This window comes from Penicillium antarcticum (assembly GCF_028974205.1).
Source record: "Penicillium antarcticum strain IBT 31339 chromosome Unknown utg000010l_segment0_segment0, whole genome shotgun sequence".
Lineage (NCBI taxonomy): Eukaryota > Fungi > Ascomycota > Eurotiomycetes > Eurotiales > Aspergillaceae > Penicillium > Penicillium antarcticum.
In genome coordinates this window covers 702,756-726,696 of record NW_026695308.1, presented here as the reverse complement: position 1 = coordinate 726,696, position 23,941 = coordinate 702,756, and the positions used below count along the sequence as shown (strand labels likewise).

At 45.9% G+C, this 23,941-nt stretch overlaps 4 protein-coding genes across 4 annotated transcripts; 1 reads left to right on the top strand and 3 right to left on the bottom strand.

Moving 5' to 3' along the window:
• Window positions 1–12,344: 12,344 nt before the first annotated feature.
• On the bottom strand, window positions 12,345–14,218 carry N7508_011187 (uncharacterized protein; the record flags this gene model as incomplete). The annotated part of the gene is made up of 3 exons (XM_058469247.1): window positions 12,345–12,744; window positions 12,804–13,921; window positions 13,985–14,218. The coding sequence occupies 3 exons, from the start codon at window positions 14,216–14,218 to the stop codon at window positions 12,345–12,347; spliced, it is 1,752 nt and encodes a 583-aa protein (XP_058314225.1).
• Window positions 14,219–16,030: 1,812 nt separating this feature from the next.
• N7508_011186 (uncharacterized protein) lies at window positions 16,031–17,467 on the top strand (the record flags this gene model as incomplete). The annotated part of the gene is made up of 1 exon (XM_058469246.1): window positions 16,031–17,467. The coding sequence occupies one exon, from the start codon at window positions 16,031–16,033 to the stop codon at window positions 17,465–17,467; it is 1,437 nt and encodes a 478-aa protein (XP_058314224.1).
• Window positions 17,468–19,060: 1,593 nt separating this feature from the next.
• N7508_011185 (glycoside hydrolase family 71 protein) lies at window positions 19,061–20,890 on the bottom strand (the record flags this gene model as incomplete). The annotated part of the gene is made up of 4 exons (XM_058469245.1): window positions 19,061–19,817; window positions 19,867–20,092; window positions 20,167–20,698; window positions 20,756–20,890. 4 exons carry the CDS (start codon window positions 20,888–20,890, stop codon window positions 19,061–19,063), a joined length of 1,650 nt encoding a protein of 549 aa, XP_058314223.1.
• Window positions 20,891–22,662: 1,772 nt separating this feature from the next.
• On the bottom strand, window positions 22,663–23,454 carry N7508_011184 (uncharacterized protein; the record flags this gene model as incomplete). The annotated part of the gene is made up of 2 exons (XM_058469244.1): window positions 22,663–23,339; window positions 23,424–23,454. 2 exons carry the CDS (start codon window positions 23,452–23,454, stop codon window positions 22,663–22,665), a joined length of 708 nt encoding a protein of 235 aa, XP_058314222.1.
• Window positions 23,455–23,941: the final 487 nt, after the last annotated feature.

Sequence of the window (23,941 nt, the reverse complement as noted above, 5' to 3'; positions counted from 1 at the left end):
ATCTTTGCTTAGTCCACGTATTTCCATGGTGACACGACAAAAGCAAATGATTGAGTTGGCGGGGTAGCGTGGCCCAGTTGACTTTATTAAAATACATGGTTGCGCCGTCACGTAAGTGTTTGATAAGTGGAACTGAATAATCCTGATGGTGGATGGTGATAGCGCTGGGACTCGAATGTTAAAGTTGAACCTTATCGGTTGCTCTCCACGGACCATCTGAGCCATCTCGCCGTACACATAGCGATGTCTCTGCTAGTCATATACAACAATTACAACAAACTGGTCTTTCTGTGCGACGGACAGCCCCCTCTTCCTTCATGAGCGAATTGGTTCCTGATATTGAAGTCTTTTCTGTCAGACCCACTGGAAGTTAACCATGCGCTTGGAAATGTGGTCGTTTTAGTCGGGGACACAGATCGATTCGGATTCAGCAACCTATCAAATTTACTGGCATGATGGACAACAGCAGACGGGGATGGTAGGGGCGACGCAGGTGTGATTGACTGGGCGGTGGTGTCCTGCACTTTGGTGCCTTGTTCTACCTCGTACCACTGTCGCGCTGCCTTGGTTCCCTCCCAACGGCACAAGCCATTGATCTCCGACGGAGTCAAGTTGAAATGATCAAACACTCGAAACAATTTTTGATGCCATTGAAACCGACCAAGTCGCATACGATGCGGCGGGTACGAATAATCCAGCCCGGGATATCGCGCTTCGATATGGTATGACGGACCATAGAACTGTAATGTCTCCAGTCGTACCTCGGGCACGAGGTGTTCCATAATCAGAGCATCGATCGACCTTCTCCCGCTCGCGGGAGAGGAGGCAAATGTGACGTTAAAAACGACCTCAGCCAACGAGGGCTTTCGCATATTTACGGATAAAGATTAAAGTTGAAAAATTGTCGGGGGTGAACGTAGAAAGTTACCTTGAAGGCTTATTTAGTAATTGGCGGATGTTTTTGCTTTTTTAAGATATCCGAGTGTCTCCCGAAATAGATCGGGGCCAAAGACCTTTCGAGAGACTGACTGGGTGCTTGCCTAGCAATCAAGCCCTCTGGGTTTCGTGGGTAAGGAAACTCGGTGACTTTAGATATTCGTCCAGGTTTTCGAAGCTTTGAGATAAAAACCATTCAAACAGTAGAGATAACCCAGGGGTATAGTACCTATGAGTTAATGTGAAAGACATGTGCTGCAGAACTTTACGACTACGTAGTATTATGAATTGTTCAGTACGCCAAGGCTCATGATCAAATCTAGTCTTCTCGTATATTTAAATCTTACAATCCAAGAACCGACGCCCAACGTAGAAGTAAAGAAAAATCCTGTTATGAAGCACCGTGCAGTAGTGGATATTTTATTCTATACATGGAATCCAACGTCATTCTCTAAATTTTGTGAGAAATAGTATTGCCAATAGAGAAACGGAGTTGTAGACAGACTATTCAAAGTGGAATATTGCAAATCTCACTTCTCGAGCTCATTTGTCTTCCTTGTCAAGCCTCGATTGTATCGTTGACTTACGATGCACATCAACCCGGTAATACAAATAGTAAAATGTCGCGACTACTTTCAAATATGCTATAATAGGTAATGAAAGTCATAGATAGGGCCTGAGTATCTCAGTGTGAATAATTCTATTTTTGGCGTACTCGGCGCTTTACTTTCTAATTATCTAGCATAGGTCATACGACTTGAAAACCAAATAGAGAGCTACACTGGCGGTTTTACTGCGCGCAGATAGTCGGCGGAGGTTTGGGAGAAAAGTGAATGAGTACTGCGTTCCACGCGGACTCCTTCAATGTCTTGGTCAAGTATATTGGTATTTTGGTTATGGATTGCATGACCTTCACGGATTTTTATGGCCGCGTTCCAAACCCCAATTGTCCCCATCTGCACAGCCACCGGGGCCATGCCCAGACCATAGTGACAGTCGTGTCGGTCAATGTCTACTACACCTGTGGTTTAACTATCTCAGCTCTTTATCGAGTGAAGGTAAATCAAACATCCCTTTTTCGGTGTTCGGTTCCATTCGACCTTAATTGAAGAAATGACAGGAATATTTACCCCTGATTTTGGATAGTCGTACAGTGACAGTAGTGATCATCCCCAAATTATCTTATTGCTTTTCAACGAGAAGAATTTCATCCAAAGATTTTAACGCCACATCTGAATCCTCTTAGAGACTGGCCATGGCGACAGCAGTGCCATGCTGTTGGAATTCCCGAACGTCGGCGCTGAGTCTCAGGCTAGACTTTTCCATGGGGGAAAATTGTTGAGAGTGAGATGGGCATGCCGAACCCCAGTGTAGTTAGGAGCATGTGCTTGGAATATAACATCATTATCTTACAATAGATCATTTTTAGCGGGACCTCTTGTAAAAAAACACCCTCATTTATGTGCTCTCGCCGAGAGTAATTATTGTTGTCCTCGCCACGGGACGCTTTTTCAGCTGGCTCAAGGTCACAACACCTGGAGTGTTGGGCCCTTTCCTCTGTCCGCTGCTATTGCAGAACACCTTGGGGTTTTGTATTAATCAAATCCGTATGCCATTCCCCGTTTCTTTGATGGGTGGGCCTACTCTAATTACTTTTCGGTCCTCCTTCTGACGCACCTTCCTTTTGACTCCGGCATTGCTGAGGTGAGAGAAACAGCAATTTGCCACATAACAAGGGAGCTACGTCTATCTAATATAGATCATGCAGGCCCGGATAAATAAAGCAACTCTTGGCCTCGTCAAACCCAATTTGGGATAAATCAAAGTTGAAAATAAAGTTATTTTAGCATTGACCGAGGATCGGTGAAAAGAATGAAATCACCGAAATGTAGTGCATCTATAACCTATGACACATATTTATTTGGATGTCAAACAGAGGCGTTTGATATCGCCTGGTCGCAGCTGGGGTAGTCCACTTCTGAAACTGTTAGAGCTCCTAGAGTAGATAGCCAAAATGGACAATATCAAATATGTGTGTCTCCTCTGCTATTCTCACTGCATCAAACAATAATTTTGAAACCTCTCAAATTTACTATTAAGGGTAGTTGCTCCCAGGTGGCCCCGACCCATTAGTGAGAAACGTACCTCGCTCTCTGTATACGGCTCTATATCAAAATGCAGCATCTGCTCACAGATAAGCAGGCCCGTCAGATGATTCACGTTAGACATTGTAAATCGTATCTTTTAGTATTCTTTGACATCAATAGTCATACGCTTTGGCAATGTTTTGGCAATATGGGGATTACAATGTTCCGAGGTAATCTCTGCTGCCAATGACCCCAAACGCACAACGGCGCCATATTTCGCATGAGGAAGTAGTGTCTAATGTAACCATAGGCCCATTATATTTACATAGGTAAAAGGAACTCGGCTTACAGTATCATTCGAGGGCCAGAGTAACTTTTGAGAGGATGGAAGAAGAAATTATAGGATTGCATTCAGCATTCAGACAGCAGAACTTTATCTGCAACTTGAGCTAATTTATTGCTGAACAAAAATAAGGGCCCCCGTGTCATAGACATAATCAAACAGCGCTATGAGGTTCAGGACTATTCAGGTGCTTCAACCTTTATAAATATGGTTGTACATGCTCTACAGACATGAATGATAATAATTGCAATACCCTTCAGTATGACTGGAAGGAACCATTTCAACCCGATTATTGTGTGGGTTGAACCTCACTGTAGGCCTCTGGCTTGGCAAAAAGACGCGAAAGAGAACGGTTGGAGAGATCCCGAAACCCGGCTGCTGATACCAGATACGTCGGTTTGGGCTTTTCGGAGAAATAGAAAAAGCAATGTTTAGCCAGACTATGATCGCTGCAATAACATCGGTCACAGCATCAAATACGTAGCACTTAAGCTGCTATGACACTAGGCCGCGCATTTTTATCCCGGGATCATATTGATTGGATTTTTGGAATTTCTCCTTTGTCCTTGTGGAGAATGCGTAGCAAGAATTAGCTTTGTCAATAGGATATAACGTATTTCCCTACCGAGCGGGCCACCCCTACCGAGTGGGCCACCTACACCGGTCTATTCATTCTAAATGCAATTTTCTCAACCAAAACGCCACTAAATTCAATAAGCTAAACTCGAGGTCTATTAGGACACGTAGTTATTCTATGACCCTGAATTCCACAAACGCTACACTTCGGTAAGGCTCTCGTACGTGGCTGAGAAGGTGTCTGAGCTGGCCCTGCCTCGCGGGGTATCGGTGCTAAAACTACTTGCTCTGACTGCGCTATTAAGGTAGAGGGCTCTAAATCTAAGAGGCCTTCTTCGGAGGGTATTTGCCTTGTAGAACGAGCCCTTTTTCGCTTCTCCTTCTTGTTTTCAGTGCGTAAATCGCTTACTTCTTTCTCGAATAAGGCAGTCGATTGCATCGTGATTTGACAGGCTTTTAAAACCTGATTAATCGCGGAATTTAGCGGGCTCGGTGGGCTTTTTGAGCGCTGTTCTAGCAAATTTTTGATTGAGGAAGCTTGCTTTTGTAATTGGACGTAATTCGAAGGTGTTTGTGGCTCCCACTCGCTCCCCCGGCTCGAGGGGGGTGTCGGCGTACGGAGGCAGATATCAAGCTTCGAAAGTACTCGATCAGGGTCATAAGGCACGAAACCAGCGGTGGCAAAACTATTCTTTATAGTATCCAATCCAAATGCCTTAATTCGCGCGGATGGATAGGCGTCGAGGAATTCTAATTTGTCGACGTGATTGATATTAAGCCGCATTTTCGATTCGATTAGCCGACCGTACTCGCGTTTTAACCCCGCAAAACAGCCAATATCGAGAGGCTGTAAAAGGTGAGACGAGTGCGGAGGCATGCAAATTGCGATAATATTATTCTTTTCGCAAATTTGATCGAATTCCGCGGTTAAATGACTTCCGTGGCCGTCGAGGATCAAAAGTCTATACTTCCCCTTCGTACGCGAAGAAGTATACGGAATAAAGGGCTTTTTAAGCCACCGAAGTCCAATTTGATCGGAAGTCCACCCGTTAGAGCTGACCTCGAGTTTCCAATCTTTCGGAAGGCCGTCGAACCAAGATTCGATAAAGACTTTGTCCTTAAAGATCACGCATGGAACAAGCGCCCACCCCGACGCGTTTATACACTCGATTGTAGTCACCCACGCGCGGTTTCCAGGCTGTAAAAGCGATCGCCGACTATAGAATTCACGTCTCGTAATAACCTTCGCAGTCGCGATTAAGCCCATTGCAAAACCAGTCTCGTCAAAATTATAGATATCGTTAGGATCGATACCGTACGAAATAATCGTTTTTTGAACGAGAGAAAACCATTCGGAAATAATTTGAGGATCTTCGCATTTTGCACGCGCAGAATTATAGTCTTTCGAGAATCGGGAAGAGAGGATTGGATGCCTTTTCACGAATTTTGTAACCCAATCCTTACCGACCGAAAGAGGGGGGGTAGATCCACGCGCCGCGAGTAGTAAATCCGCCATTTCTCGTACAGTAGATGGCTGAGGGGCTGCTCCACGAAATTCCATAGAGAGAATCCATTTTTAAAGCGATTCCTCCTCAATTTCGTTCAATTTATGTGAATTTGCGCGAGTCTCAGCGCGAAATGGAAGGCCGGTAATGCGTCGCTGTAGTGTTGTACGGGGTACGTTAAACTGACGCGCTGCATCACGAATTGATAGGATTTCTTGCTTCTGAATAGCTTGGATAGCTAATAAGATCCTACCCTCTTGCTCTGTACGGTTTTGAGAGGATTGAATACGAATTGGTGGCATAGTGGGTGGTCGAAGAAGGAAGGTCTAATTAATTGACGCGATTTACGTTGGGTGGCCCACCCGGTAGGGGTGGCCCGCTCGGTAGGGAAATATGTCGGATTGACAGATACTGGTATGTGCTAGTATTGAGGTGTCCCATTGAGATGCATTGATGTTGTTCTATCTGGATCTTGCTGTTGAAGCGTTCACAGATCTCAGGAGTCGTTCCTAGCGTGTTACGACGCTGGTATGCCGAGCGTACCCCGTTTACCATACAGAGACAGAGACAGAATGGGTACTTGATGAATATCCCTGTTCTTAGTGGTAAAATACCACCCCTCAGTTCGACAAAATACGTTAGTGTTTTAGGTGCTTTTTGCCGAAATGGCCTTCGTGGTGTTATTACTTACCTCCCACATTCTGTCCACTTATTTCTCAACTCTTCATGGCAATATGACTACATTGTGACAACTCAAATTTTGGACAGGGCGTATTTGAAGGTTCTCAAAAGCTATTATTTAATGAATTTTCGAGTATGTATGGGTTTGGTATCTTGAGTAGTCTTGCCAATGTCATGCCGTGACTTCGATAACTCTGAATGTTGTTCTACAGTAATTGCTGGGGTTCGGTTGAATTAGGCAAAGAGGCTGCAGCACTTGCCTGCTCAAATCCGTTCCATCTCGAGTGTATCAACCAATGGCGCAGAGTAGGTGATAGTTGTCCACTTTGTCGTGGAAGACTTTCTAAGGCCCAATGCGAAAGACAGCGATGAGCTCTGGTGGGCGACAGAGCGACACTACAGTGTAGCATGTCATTATACTTGAATGCTAACACACCTAATCAAAATCATGGTACGTTGCCTTGGGCTCATCCCTACATGCTGCGAGAACAATACATGAAGATTTACCGTTATCTCCCGAGACCTAGGGTTGCTAGGCGCCAATACCACACGGACTTAGAGCGTTAGTCTGAGTCGACATACATGGATCAATACGTGATTCTGCCGCAAATTATGTACTTTACGTGGGTGTGTCACAGTTTACGCAGGGGGTAGCGTTACTTCGATGATGTATTATTTTGTTTTCGTATAAATTTTTCTTTATTCTTGTACTCCCCGCATAAGGTACCTTCGTGTTACAGTCCTGTATAAGCAATGTCTTTCATTTTCCTTCACTGCAAATCTAGCCGAGTGCTAAATTTGGGAGACTTCTCGCACAATACGTTTTTGCCACGTCATAGCCTCAAAGGCTTCTGGCATGTATTGGAAAGTCTCTAAAGACCATCATAATGTTATCGTCCAAAATCCCACTCTGGGTGGTACTTGGATTATGTGATAAACTACCATACCACTTAAAAAAAAACGAATTGCAACATGCCCATGATTTGAGAAAAGTGGTACCAACCTTTCGGTGACAGCCATCCAGCACAAGTCGAGTATAAGAACCACCAAGCATGCTGTGAATCAAATCTGGTTTCCAATCAAAATTTATTTCCTGACACTAACATTAATCAGTGACCATGAGTCTGAACCTCAGCCTCTTCGTCCCTCAAGGGCAAGCGGCCAGCCCTGCCTTTAGCGGTTCATTGCTACCAGGGCGTTTTTTTTTTTTTTTTTTTTTTTCACAAGGAGTTCTTTTATGCCCTTGTTCGGGCTTTGCTCTTTGTGGTTGCCAGGTGACTTCAAGGTAAGGGGGCTCACTGATCTTTTGTTCTTCCTTCCGTGATACCCTTGCCAATTCAGCAAAGTGGCATGTAAGTCGCTTCCCAAGTTGGCTGCCGGAATGATTTGGCTGAATTTTCTTGGTCCGACCTTCGTGAGATGCGTATTACAGTACATATATACAGGATGTTTCTTTCAAAAAAGTTCAGGGGGTTATTTACTGTCAAAAGGAAGACATTCTGGTCCGGCTCAGATAATGAGGGGTGGGCTGCATCAAATATTCCATACGTTTTTGATATCTGAGCTCAATACCCCCGGTCGCTCCAGTATCAATATAGCCACTTCCCATCTCTAAAAGGGTTGTCATGTATAGATGAACAATGTGCGTAAAGTTGTGGCCATTAACACCTACATTGACGGCATCCCCAACGGGGCCCTGTTCGCTGTTCGTAGCATATATTTTAATTTTCAGTCTCCAGCGTCAACTGGAATTGTCCATCCAAGGGGTTGTACTCTCTGGCCCCCCTTGTGTAGAAATTTACATGTAAAGAATAATTCATATAGCCACTGATTGATGACCTCTTACTCGAGCCACCAATTTTGGAATGGAGCGTATCTGCAAAGTGTGCGCTTTGAACGTACAAGCTATTTTCGTTGGGCCTTTCCTACTACCATTTTAATTGTGAAAGTCGAAGGTTTTCGAGTGCTCAGACTGAGATTCACTTTGGCTTGGCTGCGTTGTCGACTACAGCAGTTTGCTTTTAATGCAAGTGTTCAGAATCAGCTTCGCTATGTATAACTGACACAGTACGTAAATAGAGCGGTGTGCGCCGCAACATCTCCCGCACATTGTGGTTGAGCCGAGCTTGAGTGGACTGCTGAGAAAATCCGATACGGTCTCCGTGCTGCCCACCGCATCCGCGCAACACATCTAATTGCCGGCAAATCTGATCTGTACTAGGTCAAAACCAGAGATATCTCTTCATTTGCCAATTTTGAACAAGGCGTGTGCTACTGAATTGAATGGTGTGAAAGCATATGTGCTTGGGTTTGAGTTATTCTGTTATCTACACTACTTCGCTTTCTAACAGGCACAGGGATCCTGCTTTAGACAGGAGCAGTATGTTAAGTTTGTTCGTGACTGCTAGCACCTGCTGGAACTAGATACATAGAAGGTGGATAGCAATTTAAGAAAGCCCTTCAAACAAAGTCCCAGTCTTATGATCAAGCATGATAAACCATGGTGCCGCTGACGGATATAAAACACGCAACCAAATCGCCTTGAGCTGAGGGTAAGTCAAAACCAACATAACTTTGCCGACTATATAGAATATCCCTGGGGACTGGTACAAAACCCCAGCCAGGATGGCGACAGCGATCATCTCAAGCATTGCAAGATGAAAGAAGATAGCAGATGCCGTTTTGAGAAAAGGATCCGATTCAGAAAACCAGCCGGAGATGTGATCTAAGACAGCACTAAGTAGTACACTTAATCCAATATTGATCAAGAGAAACTTTCGTGAGACTAAGCTTCTTTTTCTCAAAATGGTATGGTCAGCGTTCCCCAACACGCCAGCTAAAGTGATGACTAGCCCAGAAAGTGCTTTATCGAACATTGTAATGTATGAAATAGAGATCAGCGACCATGAGAATTAGATGGATCCGGCACTCTTTATAAGTCTACGATGGTGCTTCCCGGGAAAGTTGTAAAGGAGACAGGTTCCAAGAACGTACTTCGAACTAATCTGAGAATGGGTCTGGAAATGATCACAATCGATACAGTATGACTACATCTTACAGTAGTGTGTGTGACTCACCAGAGATCCCTGGGTTGTAACCATAACTGCTCTGTATTATTTCCAGCTGATCACCATCTACGTTCGCAAGCGGAGCTTGCCTATTTCGGCGTGCTTGACTATCAATAATTACGTGGTCAAAGATGCTTCGATGCTGTTTTGTAATTATGTTGATGTTCAGGTCACAGCAACGTCATCCATTCCGCTAGGAAATATTCCATTGCTATGTCGGCTTTAACGCATCTTTGGGCCGAGGCAAATGGCCTTTCCTGGCGCATGATATAGTTTCTTATAAGGCCAATTTACTGCATTTGAGATGAGCGTATGTCAGAATGGCTACAGAATAGCTACAGTTTAACTCTCAAAGAAGCCTCCAGCTTCCCGGCTCCCATATGAAGAGGCCCCGCAGAATGCAATAGCGTCTCTTGAGTCGTGGATTGTTTACTTAAGTGACTCATTCTCTTCTCATCTTGAGAAGTCCGAAAAATCTACGTTATAAGCTCACAACCTTTCCTCCTAGCCGCCATGACATGTCTATCAAATAGAGTCAGCTCCACAGGGGTTGGCCACTGTTTTTCACAGACGCGGCGATCTTCGGCTTGCAACTAGCGGGCTTCCCCTTTCCCTACCCAGCAGTAAGGCGCTCATCTCAATCATGACGTAGGTCCAACTCTTTATTTAGGATGACTTGGGATTAATTAGTACATACGGTCAATGCTATGTTCTCATGCGACGAGGACAGCCACGTTCCTCGCTTCTTTCATTTTCTTACCGCTGGTGACGGGCAAAAAGGGTTATATTGAGTTTTCCCTAGAAGTGAATGAAGGTAGAGTAGACCTCCGAGAATTGTTACTGACAAACGAAGGACAAGAGGAGGCAAAACGTAATCATTCCAGCTAATGAGAGGCACTTCGCTTGGCAGCTAAAAAAGGGAGTAATTGAACTTGCACGCCGCGACCGTAATATCCTGGCATAGACTTTACATATGTGCCCTCAATTGGGGATTAGTGGGGGCTGTACTTTGCATATATATCATCGGACTTGACATTAGCAGCTACTGATTATAGTTAAATAGTTGGTATAATCACCCACATCCGCAAATATATTTGCTTTTCGGATTCTGACTTTGCAGAGCAATAGGCCGTAAAAGCCATGTACTGTGTGTATATGCTAATCGCACTTCAGCCGAAGGCTACAGATGTATGGTATGGCCCATGAAAAATTTCTATCATGATCAGATACCTTTTCCGGTGATCAGTCCGTCTCGTGCTTGCGTTCAGCCGTTTCCCCGCCAATCAGCCCATCAATCTTCCGGGCAATGTTCGCTCTATCCAGAAAGAATAACAAAGATCTTGGAAGGTCACTCAATCGAAGAGTGCTATACTGTAAGACGATCATGGCAAATTACAAAACAAGAGGACAAATGAGTCATATATCGTCATGGCTCACATGCATATATGGTATAAAGAAGAGAGCTATAAACCGTTCCTGGGAAACTGACTCCTAGAACAATAGTAATCAGACGACGCACTTCGTTGAACCGAGTTCTGGTCGAGGCCTGGCTTTTCATATCAGAAAGGCTCTCGGTTAGAGGTCTCCAGGTGATGGGTGCCACCGGCAGACACGTGCGAAGTATTATTATGCCGCTACTGTGTAAATACAAACTTCTCCAAATGATCATCTGCGAGCCAGAGAGCTCGTCGGTGGAGTTTCTTGCGAAGTCGAAATGTGTCGATATCCGAATTAAAGACGCTCATTATATAGCGGCTTTGCACTACGCGACTATGAAGAATTCCAAAAGATTAATCCGGTTTATGACGAGGAATCCACAGCATAAAACATTGTTGAATGCACCAGAGATCCGATAAAGCGATACAATTTTCATGATTGCTGTTCAATTTCAGGATGAGGAGTTTTGCGACTTTTGTTGGATGCAGGCTCAGATGTCAACGTGCCAAACTCTCATGTTGAAAGCGTCCTCTTCTGGACGATCAAGCACCAACAGCACCGAACCACTGAGCGCCTCCCATATGGGCGGTTATTCATCGCGATGTATCCGTAACTGAAGTGCTTCTTTAGAGTGAAGCGCGCCCTAACGAAGCTGACGGTAATGGTCAATCAGCTCTTATGTGGGCCATGATGAACAGCGACAAAGAAATGGTAGTATTTCTTCTCGTCTATGGGGCAGATGCCGGGAAAATTGGAAGAGATGAGTGGGTTGGAGTCTTTTCCCTGGCGTTAAGCGTGGAAGGCCTGGTTTACACAGTCTATAAATGTGAAAGAGACGAAATTTGGAAGATAAGGGCAGATTCATGTTCATGAATCATAAACAGCAAACCCCTCATAGTCTCAGTTCCGCTTCCGTATCACGATGCCGCCGTCGTCGGACTAATTGAACGCCCTTTGAACATATTATGATATCATATTATTATCACTGCGTTGCGGAGTTCGACTTTTCACCGCCGATATTATATTTGGAGACCAGCCTATTGAGCTACCTATTCGTCAATAATGTGCGTCCAGGGTCTCTACAGTCTAGCCGCTTTGACTCTACAAGGATGGAGATATGACGAGAAGCTTCATGCAGACATTTTTATACACCTAAAGACCAGCGTGGGATGTGTAGGACTCAGCCTCAGTCCGAGGAAGCCGAAGGCATGTGGCCAAAATCAAACGATACAAGTTTGCTAATTTTGGGTGGAAGTATATCATAGAGACATATGTGACAGTCCAGCATATCTTTATACCTGGAACTTCATGCTTAAAAATCGAAACATCAATTTTCCAGTCAACACTGAGATACGATAGCCTTTCAAAAGGTACGGGACCGTGCTTTTAGTCAGTATTGGAGACTACAGAACGGTATTATACTTTCGTAGAGCTGACACCTGCTAGCAAATCCATATGCTTCCTTCCCTGTAGCATGCTGGTCTAAATCCGCCCGATGGATCATATGTATGACTTGTGCAGATAGCGACTTGAAGAGTCCTTATACTGGGAATTCATGTAGCTACAAGCAAGAACATAGTTCTAGACACGGTCTTATAAGCAGGAGGGTGTGTCAGCCAAAACAAGAAGCCCAAGGTCGGAATTACTAGCTGATGAAAATGGATAAGAGTGAGTACTTCACGGACGTTGCAAATATAGTTCAGACGGCGATTCATCTTTCGGGTGTCACGGTGGCGGGCGGCATGTTGGCTTCGGCCTTGGGTTCGCGCGCGCCATTGCCTTCAAACCCGGACGGCAGCGATACGGCCATTTCACGGTAGGGGCTCATCTGGGAGAGCTTGAAGCGTTGAATTTTGCTGCTGGCCGTACGCGGGATCTTCTCGACGAAGAAAACGCCGCCATCGAGGGCCTTGTATCTGGCTAGATGATAAAGTGCATGGTTATAGACTTCTTCGCTGGTGAGACGAGTCCCAGCTGGGTCGCGGGAGCGAACCACAAATGCGCGTGGAACTTCGTCCAGGCCAGGTCTATCCAATCCGATCACAGCTGCCTCAGTGATACCAGGGTGCTGGAGAAGGACCGCTTCTATTTCTGCTGGAGCAACTTGCCATCTATGCGATCGGATTAGCATACTATACTGCAAGCAAGGCAAAGATGTAGTGTCAATTACCCTCGTACTTTGATCAGCTCCTTGGTTCGGCCTATAATGTAAAATTGGCCCTGCTTTGAGTAGGCGAGATCTCCCGTGCGGAACCATCCATAAGGCTCCAGGGCATCTGTGCAGCCCCTGTAGCCTGTAAGCAGGCTGGGACCACGCACATAGAGTTCGCCAGGCTCGCCGTCTCCTTGCACAGGCTTTCCATCTTGCTTGATCAAGCGGATCTCGTATCCCGGGAGACAGGTGCCGATACTGCCTGGGTCCCCAGACTGGCCATATCGAGTTTGGAAGGTGGCGCCGACTTCGGTCATTCCCCAAATCTGACAAGCATAGGCCGTAGGATTCAGATGGCTGCGGAATTGCTGTATGGAGGCTGCATCAATAGGTGCGCCTGCAACCCCAATATAGCGGATGGATGAGAGGTAATCTGAAATCTGCAGAGGAGATTGGTTGAGGGAGTGGATAATAGCAGGGACCAGGTACGTCTCGGAAATTTGGTATCGATGCACTGCGGACAGGAACTTTTGAACCTCATAACGTGGTAGCACAAACAGTGGGTGGCCATATCGAATAGGAAAAAGGTGTGTCCAAAGGGCACCAAACAAGTGGAACATGGGTAGCGGCATCAAGCGGCGGACGGGAAATAGCACGTCGTAGTAGATGGACCGATGCTGCGAGATAATCGCGTGGTGGGACAGGATGGCTGCTTTAGGAAGTCCGCCGGTGCCGCTTGTCGAGAACATGGCCGCAGGCGTGGTTCGTGAAACCATAGAGTCATTAAAATTAAGCCAGTCACATTCACCACAGGAAAGCAGATTAACGAAATTAGAATGACGGGTGTCTGCACTTTTTACTGAGAAGTACCGAGAGTACCTTATTTCCCGCCACAGAAACAGTCGCGCACAGTTGTCAAGGGCAAATTCATCGACCAGGCAGATCTGGGCCCGGGGAATGCCCTGGTCAGCTGAGACTTCAACCACCGAGGGGAGGGCTTCGCGGGTTGTGAGGATTAATTTGGGTTCGGCGAGCGTCAGGATATGGTCGAGCTCCTTAGGTAGGCTGCTGGGGTTCGAGCCCATGTAGATACCGCCTGCGCCAATAATGCTGAAGAACAAAGCGGGATATAAAATCTATAATCAGCCCAGTCAGCATATTTCTCCGGTCCAATATTTGATCACTCTGATCCCACCTACACTGTTACCAAGATGCAACAGCACACAATCTCCTAGTTGCACATTATGCGCTTTCAAGCCCGAAATTAGAGTCCGGACCAGCTGTCGGAATTGGGCGGCCGTAAACGACCGCGAGGGATTTTCTGCATCAATAAACAATGTTTGATTTGGGTTATAAGGCTTGAGACCCCCGAAAGTGAAGGTCAATAAGTCGGTGTAGATATCAGGGTCCATATCTGTAGTTGGGACAGCCATTGTTTGCGTTGGGTTCAGAAGGATAAGGGTATTAGATAAATATTTAGCTCTCCCAGACTTTATATGCAACTTCCAACTTCACTCAACATCTCAGCCTCAGCTTATTTGGAATACATTAATTAGATAAGATTGCGCTAGTGTGATGAGGACTTCCACTTATGTCAGTATCATCTTGCATGCTCCTGCCTTTGATATTCCTTCGGCTACTTATCCAATCAATAAAAAGAAAATAAAGCAGAGTAAGAAGTGTACTGGGCCAAAGTACTATCGGTTCGCATGAACATGACAAATATGCCATGACAAACAAATCTGTGACTAAACTTTGTTAGTCCACCGTGGGCCTTCGATATTCCAAGTTCACTGATTGCCTTTTCAAGACCTATTGAGCGACACACTCAGTGCACCCCGCTTGAGCCCTGAATTAGGTATGAAATTATGACAGGCATAGGTTATTTATCATCTTCACGGTACATATGGCGAATATTGGTCCTATTTCACCCCCGCCCCCGAGCCTTGCCATTACGGAACATCGTATACTATACCCGAAAGCCGGTCTATGGTCGGAATGTCCCTCATGCACTATATATCAGGATATGTTTCTTTTATATACGACACTGTCTTCTCACCCTACCGTCGAAGGGGTGGTTCCCTTCCATGTTTAAACCAAAGGGCCCAGACCAATGCCCAACCTGTATTGAGTATCCCTTTCCCGCAGATCCACAAGCCCAAACGCGCACCAATCCCAAATCCCATTCGAATATGTAATTCATCTGTGTATTCGCCTGCCCAAGATCTATGTACTGGGTAGTGCATCGCAATGAAACAAGAGGGGAAAAGGACTCGGAAACGCCGTCGCATTTAGGCGTTTTATCAACTTTGGGAAAACAAAACAAAAAATAAAAATAAAAATAAAAAAGAGAGAGCAAAGGCCAGTCGAATATCCCATCTCGCAAGCTCGGTTTGGTGTATAATTCTCTCATGGAATGCCGCCATCATCCGTAACATAATGTTGCCATTGTTTGGAGGTATGGGTACCCTCCCGGCGGAAGAATATCTCCCTTGGCCATTAAATTATTGTATTCCTTAAAGCAGGGTCGTAAACTTTATGATATTCTTGAGGGCGTCTTCTCCAATTAGCTTGCCACATCTGTTGACTGATCGTGGTGCGCCTGATGCAATTATCTTGGGATAGGGGATAGTGAATAATGCTGATACCCAGAGTAATGGTAGGTTATTCACTTTGGTTTGATTACACCCTACTTCCCAATAAACAAGAATTTCTTTCTCAACTTCCCTGTCAACATACCCGTCCCCGATTTCTCGGTCGACGGTCTCGACTACTCTACATCTTCGAACTTTTGACGTGTAATATAGCCATCTCTCGGTTTACCTTAGCTGTGAATTAGTTTATTGGCAAGGGTGGGCTCATGTTCCGGCCATGATAGTTTCATACACCTAGACAGAAATGGATAATGCATTTTTCAAGTGAAAAAAAAAAAAAAAAAAAAAAAGGAAAAGAGGAATCAAGAAATTAGTTCGCGTTGCACCCAACGTCCACAGAGCTTCAGGAAATGGTCAGGCTCAAATAGGATTGAGAAAGGAGGGAAAGGGCGCATGTGGAGGAAGTGAGCCAAGACCCGGCGCATTAGTATCATAAATTAAATGATCTGCGTTGGTTGAATTGTCAACTCAGCCTTCACAACCTTCCTTTGTTCCCTTGACTTGGTTCAAGACCCTACATATGTTAGCTCAGCTAAATCGATAATCATGCCAGAAAAGTGTCCTATAACCATTACCGCCCCCCCAACAGCTATGCTGACAGGCTCGGGCTCCTCAAGTGAGGTCACTTCCACTGATAACAGGCCCATCAATAAGTACTGTCCAAGGGAGGTGGGTAGGCTGAATGACATGGATCCCGAGGCGCAGACCAGGCAGCCCAAGCCCAAGTTGCTTGCCTCGACACGCTATGCCATTCTCACTATATACCGACGTCTATTCACGCTAGTCTTCCTAGCAAACACCGCCGTATTTGTGACCGTTATGACCAAGGAGCAAAAGCTGTTAGCTCTGGTCAATGCCACTGCCGCCAACCTGCTCGTTTGTGGTATGGCCCGGCAGCCATTAGTTGTCAACGCGATCTTCCTGGTTGTGTGCTCGATACCGAGGTCTGCACCACTTCCCCTGCGCAAGATAGCAGCCAAGGTCTACCACTATGGCGGAGTTCACAGCGGCTGTGGAGTGGCCTCACTTGTCTGGTACGTCGGATTCGTCGGCATCCTGTCGAATCAGTACTGGGGAACAACCGCCGGGGCCAGGATCCGCCTTTCTACCACGCCAGTCATGCTAGTGTATATTATTCTGGTTCTGCTGTTAGCGATAATCGCGGTGGCACACCCCACGTTCCGCCTGAAGCGGCACGACTGTTTTGAACTTACCCACCGTTTCCTGGGGTGGATTGTCGTCGCCTTGTTCTCCGCCTTGCTGATGATCTTCGCCCACGAAGCCAGTCTGTCCCTGCATAAACCCCTAGGCACTTTCCTCGTGACCCTGCCGGCCTTTTGGTTCCTTGTCGCAACCGCCGTCTCCATCATCCAGCCCTGGCTCTTCCTTCGCAAGGTTGCGGTGCGGGCCGAGCCTCTCTCCACCCATGCCATCCGCCTACACTTCGACCACACAAAAACGGCCTTTGCAGAGGGCATTCAACTAGCCAAACACCCCCTCCGCGACTGGCACGGATTCGCCACCTTCCCAGACACTGCAGCGGAAACAGACCAACCATCCACCTTCTCATGCCTAGTCTCAAAAGCCGGCGACTGGACGGCCGACACGATCCAAAAGCCCCCAGCTCACCTCTGGAAACGAGGAGTATTAACCCAGGGCTTCGCGTATGCGATGCGTGTTTTCCACCGTGTGATTGTCGTCACAACGGGTTCAGGCATCGGACCCTGTCTCTCATTCCTGGGGGACGAGAACCGGCCCGCGCTGCGCGTTCTCTGGCAGACACGCGCCCCTCTTGAGACGTACGGCGAGGGCGTGATGGGGATGGTGCGTCAGATGGATTATGATCCCATCATTATGGATACGACCCGGTGTGGCCGCACCGACATGGTCCCCATCATCTTTCAGCAGGTTAGAGAATTTGATGCGGAGGCTGTGTGCGTGATCAGTAACCCTTTGCTGACGAAACGAATTCTGTATGAGCTTGAAGCGCGAGGAATCCCGGCATTTGGTCCGATTTTCGATTCTTGAAGTTCTTGCTTGCTGTCCTGGTATCGTATCCTTTTCCCGTCGTTTATTTCTGTTGAGGGTTTGGTCTCATTTCTGTTCCTTCTTGTTTTTTTCATTTCCATTTTGTCCTCTCTTCTCATTGCACTTCAAGCAACTTGCCATTTAACTCTAAGTGGCCGTATATCTGCGAAATGATTATTTTCAAAGTTTTGGAGGGAGATGAAGTATCGGGGGCGAGCTGTGCTTATGTTAAATCCACGTCAGGCAACTCATTAATCTCGTGTAAAGTCCCAGATCCCCAACTCTATCGATGATTTGGCGACTAACTAGGTTGGTGGTGATTTGCAATGTTCAAGAAGTGATTGATTGTTTTAAATTTTGTCTATTACGGAACATGGTTGCCTTCTTATAATGGACATTTGCATTTCTAAACCCTAAATGCAGCCCGTAAAAACGAGAGCCACATATGTGCCGTAAGCAGTGCCCATCATGAAGGAGTAAGTTCACACAACGTCCTCGCACTTCTAAAAGTATATTCTGCTTTGCTTTGGGTCTGCTTTGTGCCTAGTTCGTCTGGCCTTGCTTGGCCTTTGCTTTTGACCTAAAGCTCGCCCCTTTGTTGAGTCTCACTGGGGCCTGAGCTACTGATTATACAAACACCAGCTACATTGGAATCGCGCGCATTTGAGATGAAATTAATTCGATAAGCCCATATTAATATCAGGGTCAACAATGCAGAAGTTCCAAGAAACAAATCAAATCATGCCCTAATCCGGCAGGTAACCCATCAAAGGCCCATGCCCAGCCACGATCGCAAAGAAACGAAGCCAAGCCTCAACCCTTGAATGCTACCTCTCGTACCCAAAGCCCCGAAAAGTCAATGAACAATAATAATTGGCAGCAACTCAGCCGGGCTTGCAACGGCGCTGCATCTGCACGAACACAACAAGATCATCTGCATAGTTTACAAGCCATTATTCAACAAGTCTCGTCCAAGTGATTGCAATCCTCTCCAACAGCTTGCAATTTTTGACTGAACGGACGGTTACAATGACGTGTGGTGTGCAGGCTCAAAATTTACACTGAGTCCGGCGCGTGACAGTGTGGTTGCGGTGCAGGATGGTGTTAGGTGGGCTAGGCGACGGAGTAGGGCCAGAAGAGTTGCCGTTGAAAGTGTGTTGTCGGAGTCTTCCAGGCGGGTGCAAGGTGCTAATGGAGTTAGTGGAATTAAGCTTTGGTCGAGTGATTGGGCGGATTTCATGCTGGGGATTTGCTTTAGTCAATATTAATCGCTCGTTGTTCCGAAGAGGGAATTTAGGATCGGTTTGCTGCTATCCAGGTCGCATGGTCTAACGAGTCACATCTCGAGTCGTGGTTATCATGATATGATAACTTCGTGGAGAGATATACACTTGCAGCGTTTGTCCTTCAGAATGATTCCTTTCCAACCACCTATGAGACCACTTTACATGACACGACGCTAGCCCACAGTGGAACCTAACATGCTAGTCTGTACCATGGACGAAGAGCTTATCTTGCAAAAACATCTCAAAGTCCATGCCAGACTAGAGTTATTCCACTGACGGGCACACACAAGGGGTAGGTGGGCCTTTTCTATATGCTGCTTGTTGATGAAATAGCATAGACAGTCGATAAAGCACCCCAGAGATTGCTTGTGATACAAGTCTGCTCTGTGGGCATATTATTTGTTGAAGAGGTGGATGGAGGGTGAGCCAAGCTTCTTAGTGAAGGGATGGCCTCGCAAGTTTGAACTTGCAATCCATGAGAAAAGGATATCAGGCCGTCCGGTTGTAGAGAGCTTTTAAGTGTTGGTGGGAGACTTCCAACTGCAATTGACACGTTAAAAAGAGCGCTAGAATTTCGAATAATTGGCCTATTCGCCGAGGTCTTACCATAAGCGTTAAAATTATATAGACCACAGACACAGCCATTGATGATCTGTTTTAGACTGGTTCCCTCTAGAATTGTCTTTCCATTGCGATAAACCGAGAACGATTGGTCTCCAGGATGCATTGGTACCGCTTGGGCAAAGGCACCTGCTGGAGCATTGTAATGGTACAGCCTGCCACCGGAGTTGATCTGCACCAATGCGGGGCTTCGGAGTAACGCGACCACGAATACAGAGTCATGCACGGATTGCCAACCGTCAGGTCGCCCTAAAAAGTAATTCCCGCTACTGTTAACAGCGGGAGCAACGCACGTATCTGTTACGTCGCAGTTCTGATTCCGCAGTGCAGGGCGGTACCAGTAGATCAATCGGTCAGAAGTGATGTATTTATCCGGAGAAGATGCGCCTGCTTTGAATGCTGCGATAAATGGCTTTGCCATCTCTAACCATCCGTCATGTGGCCTGTATGTGTTAGACTGGCGTAACATTATTTTCAGAGAGGACGCATTACATATCGTTGACCCACTTTGAAGCTCCATCATCAGTGTGGGGAGAATGCAAGGGCCCAGTATAGTGGGACTCGCCATAGTCATTCCATGTCACAATTTCAATGAAACGAGGCCGCATGGTCAATATTTCATGCCATCGATTATACCATAGCAAATCTGAAGGGAATATCCAGTTCTTGCTGTATGGTACCTCTGGTCCAAAGTGGGTGAAGAACCACGGTGACACCGCTGCTTAGAAGTCAGATAATTGCGGATGACAAGTAAGGAGAGGGAGGAGGGGGACAGTGGAGACAATTTCTTACGGGCTACGTAAGCACGCCCTGCAAGGACATTGATGTAGACTTGATCTCCATCCGCAACAGAAATATTGCTATGACGTGTTGGTGCTTTGTTACCTCCGTTGTGGGGCCAAGCCATCCAGTTGAAGAGGCCGTCAACGGAGGTGGTGTCGGTCCCAAAAGCCGGGTGAAAATTAGGAGCAAAGAAGATCGGAACTCCAGCTGCTATCCTTAATGCTGCCACGTCTAAACCGTCACCTGCAAAGGTCGATACAAACACTTTGTTGTCCACCATTAGCTGAGCAGGTCTAGCAGCAAACCGAGCAATTGTATGGCCGATCTCGGTGGTTCGGTCCGTTTGCCACCAGTTGAAGTCAAAGGAAATAAAGACTTTCATCAAATTCTGCGCTGCAGACTCATAGGCAAGCTCGAGCTGCTGCTTTGTGTACGGGTCCGTCCCAATATTCAAAGCAAAGGCGTCGATTCCAAGTGATTTTGCAATCCGCATGTCCTCGTCATATTCAGACGCACTTTTCCGGTTATGGGTCGCTCCAATCTGTTGAGATGTCATTGTCAACCCATATTGACCACATTGCTACTAGCACGAGCATACCATGAAATGCGCGAACACAAGGCGGCTGGTCTTTTTTTTTGTACCTAACATAATGCTGTTGGCTGTACCGGCCAATGAAGTGATCAATACAGTCAATGTGAGAATAAATGAAAGCAAAATGGGAATGGAGATCATCTTGCTAGCTACGGAGACCAAGGCACCCCTTCTGCTTTGTAGGTCGGACGGTGGGGTGTATAAAATTCAAAGCATTATAGGGGTCTACAATCGACTTATAAAGGCTACGGTAGCCAATTTCGGGGTTGAAATCAGTATGTGAGAACAAATCCCCAAGGGACAGACGAATACCGAGCTTGACCAAATGAAGCGCGATCGCTTCTCACATTTACACTACAATACAGCAATTTAGTCCATTTTTACTATTCTAGAGTGAGATGATTTCGGTATTGGGGCTAAAATTGATCAAATACAAAAATACATTGCGCCTCTCTGATGATGGTATACCATCTCATCAAAATAAGACTACGATTGACGCAAGACTATCAATCTTGACCCAAGCCACCGTGTATATTATGGAAAACTTACTTCCTCCCAAAATATGTTCGCATGTTAAGATTTGTCACCTTCGAATCCGTATTCCTTGACACTCATCCAAGTCCGCCTTTAACGTAGTATCGAAAGAGTGGGCTACCACCTATTCTTTTTATCAGTGCTATATATAATGCCTGCCCATCCAGATTTTATGTTACTTGTGAGAAGTATGCGCCAGGAGCTCACCAGAATGATCATCGCTAAAATAGAGCGAATAGAGATTCCAGCATAGCTACTGCAGTCTTCGGTCATATTGCGCGAAATTTCAAGGTAGTATATTTCGTAGATTCAATTATACGGGACACATGTCCCAGGCGATGGTCACTACCGACAAAAGTTCGATTTCGTGTAGTGTTTTAGCGGAGTGATTGCTAGGTGAATACCACATGTTCCATTTTGGATAATTTTCAGTGCTAAGTTAAACACATTATTTGGAACACATCAATCTGTCAGGTTTGAGGCAATTGGCCAGAACTTTTGGAAGGATAACTCCAAAGAAATTTTTGTTCACCCGGTTCGATGCTATATTGTTCCCTATTCCTTTGAATTATTCACCTGTTTTCGCTTTCGTCTTATGAGACTCCATTGAAACGCCTCAGCAATAAGCCAATTACATGTCCTCCAAGACCTGAGTCTTCATCTGCTGCAATGTTAGTTTACCGGCTAACTCATCCCGATTTATTGATTAAGAAGGACAGCCTCTCAAGCCTTGTTTATGGTTGAAAAATCCTGTGTTATGTTTTCCAGTAGGTCCAACCATACCAAGCAAGCACAGTTGCAAATGGATTGTTAACAGGACAAATGAAGCTTTTGTTACTCTTGAGAATGTCGAGCTAAATTGGTACTATTAGTAGAGTCGATGGAAGCGACTTCATAGGCCATAGAAGGAAATAAGAACCCTTCGATCCGCACTCTTCGATCCGCACTACCCCGACGTCAGGTTGGGAGTAGAAGAAGACGCTTGGGTGATATTCCCTCAATCCCAAATTCTCCCAGGGTTTGTGCCCTTCCAGCTTCATGTCTTTTTGCGATTCTTGTGGATTGTTAGACGCAATTTGGTTATCCATGCCCAGCGATGAGATCAGAACTAATAAAACTAATGAATGCATTAGGACAAGAAGTATGAGCTGTGCTTACGCTTCATTGGCTACTTCCAAACCTCTTTATTTCGAAATGGCCCGACGATGGAAGTTAGATATGATTCCCTTGATTCAGTCTGATTATCTAAAATAAGACACCCTAATACTCCAAGATTGAGACCCCATTCACATTTATACAGTACCCTTCAGTCGTGGTTATACCTCAGAAAATGAGTCCAGCATAGAATCTTCGGGATCGCAATTGAAAACCCAAATACATTAGAAATGAGATGATCTGCGTTCGGCCAAGAGCTGAACTAAAAATATGATGAAAGCGCAAAGAAATTCAGCCAACTTATGGGCAGCATGATGTATATACTGGAATGTAGGATCTGTATCCCATATGTTCAAAGTCTCTGGAAGTGAGTTGAATAGATCCATGGATGTTGGGAAGTTGGTCTCGGTAGCTTTCTTCTCCTTGTTCGCCTTCGTCGGGCTGGTAGCTATCACTGCTTTAGCTGGTTCCTTCGCAGCTGTTCTATTCGTAGCCATTTTCTTTACAGCCTTCACCTTCGCTGCTGTCGCCTCATCCTCTTCTTGGGTGGTAGCTGTCGCCGCTTTAGTCGGTTTATTCGCAGCCGTTCTCTTCGCAGCCATTCTCTTCGCAACCGTAGCCATTTCCGTCATAGCCTTCGCCTTCGCCTTCGCTGCTGTCGCCTCATCCTCTTCCTGGGTGGTAGCTGTCGCCGCTTTAGCCGTTTTATTCGCAGCCGTTCTCCTCGCAGCCGGTTTGTTTGCAGCCAGTTTTTTCGCAGCCGGTTTCTTCGCAGCTCGTTTCTTCGCAGCCGGATTTTCCGCAGCTATCTCCTCATCCTCTTCCTCCTTCTTTTCTTTCTCTTCCTGGGTGACTCCTTCAGCCGTTTTCGTCCGCCACGTACCTTTCCCTTTTGTAATCACTGGAGTATGGGTAGCATCGATATCAGTATCAGTACCACTGATGAGAGTATCAGTATCGCTATCGATAGCGATAGCATACTGACCGGCATTTTTGGTAGATCGATTCAAAACCATTGTGCTAGTAAGAGTCTCAGCTATTTTATATTACTAACAACCGGAATGAGATGGAAAGCGGATTTGATGGGCTCTTATATGTATTTTGAAACTTTTTTTATGTGCTAAATTTGCTGCTATTTTTGAGTCAATCCATTTACGCAGCTTATTTCAATTGAACCTTACACCATAAAACCCTTTAATGCTAAATCCATGCGGTGATAATTTTGGCAAATTCAGTTTATTTTTTTTCTTGCTTTGAAACGCAACTATTCGGCTGTCTACACCCCATGAATGATTCTAAATTCACAACCGCCGCACGATAATGCATCACAATATCCGGCACCGTTCAGGAGATTAGAACGTCGTGTCCACAGCACATTGCGAGGGTTGCTCCATTGCCACAACTACTGAATACAAAATCAGCAAACTCACTTGAGGCCCCTAGTATAAGAGCGTCTATCAGCCACGGTATGATGCCAGTGCATCGATTCCAGATATTGAACTT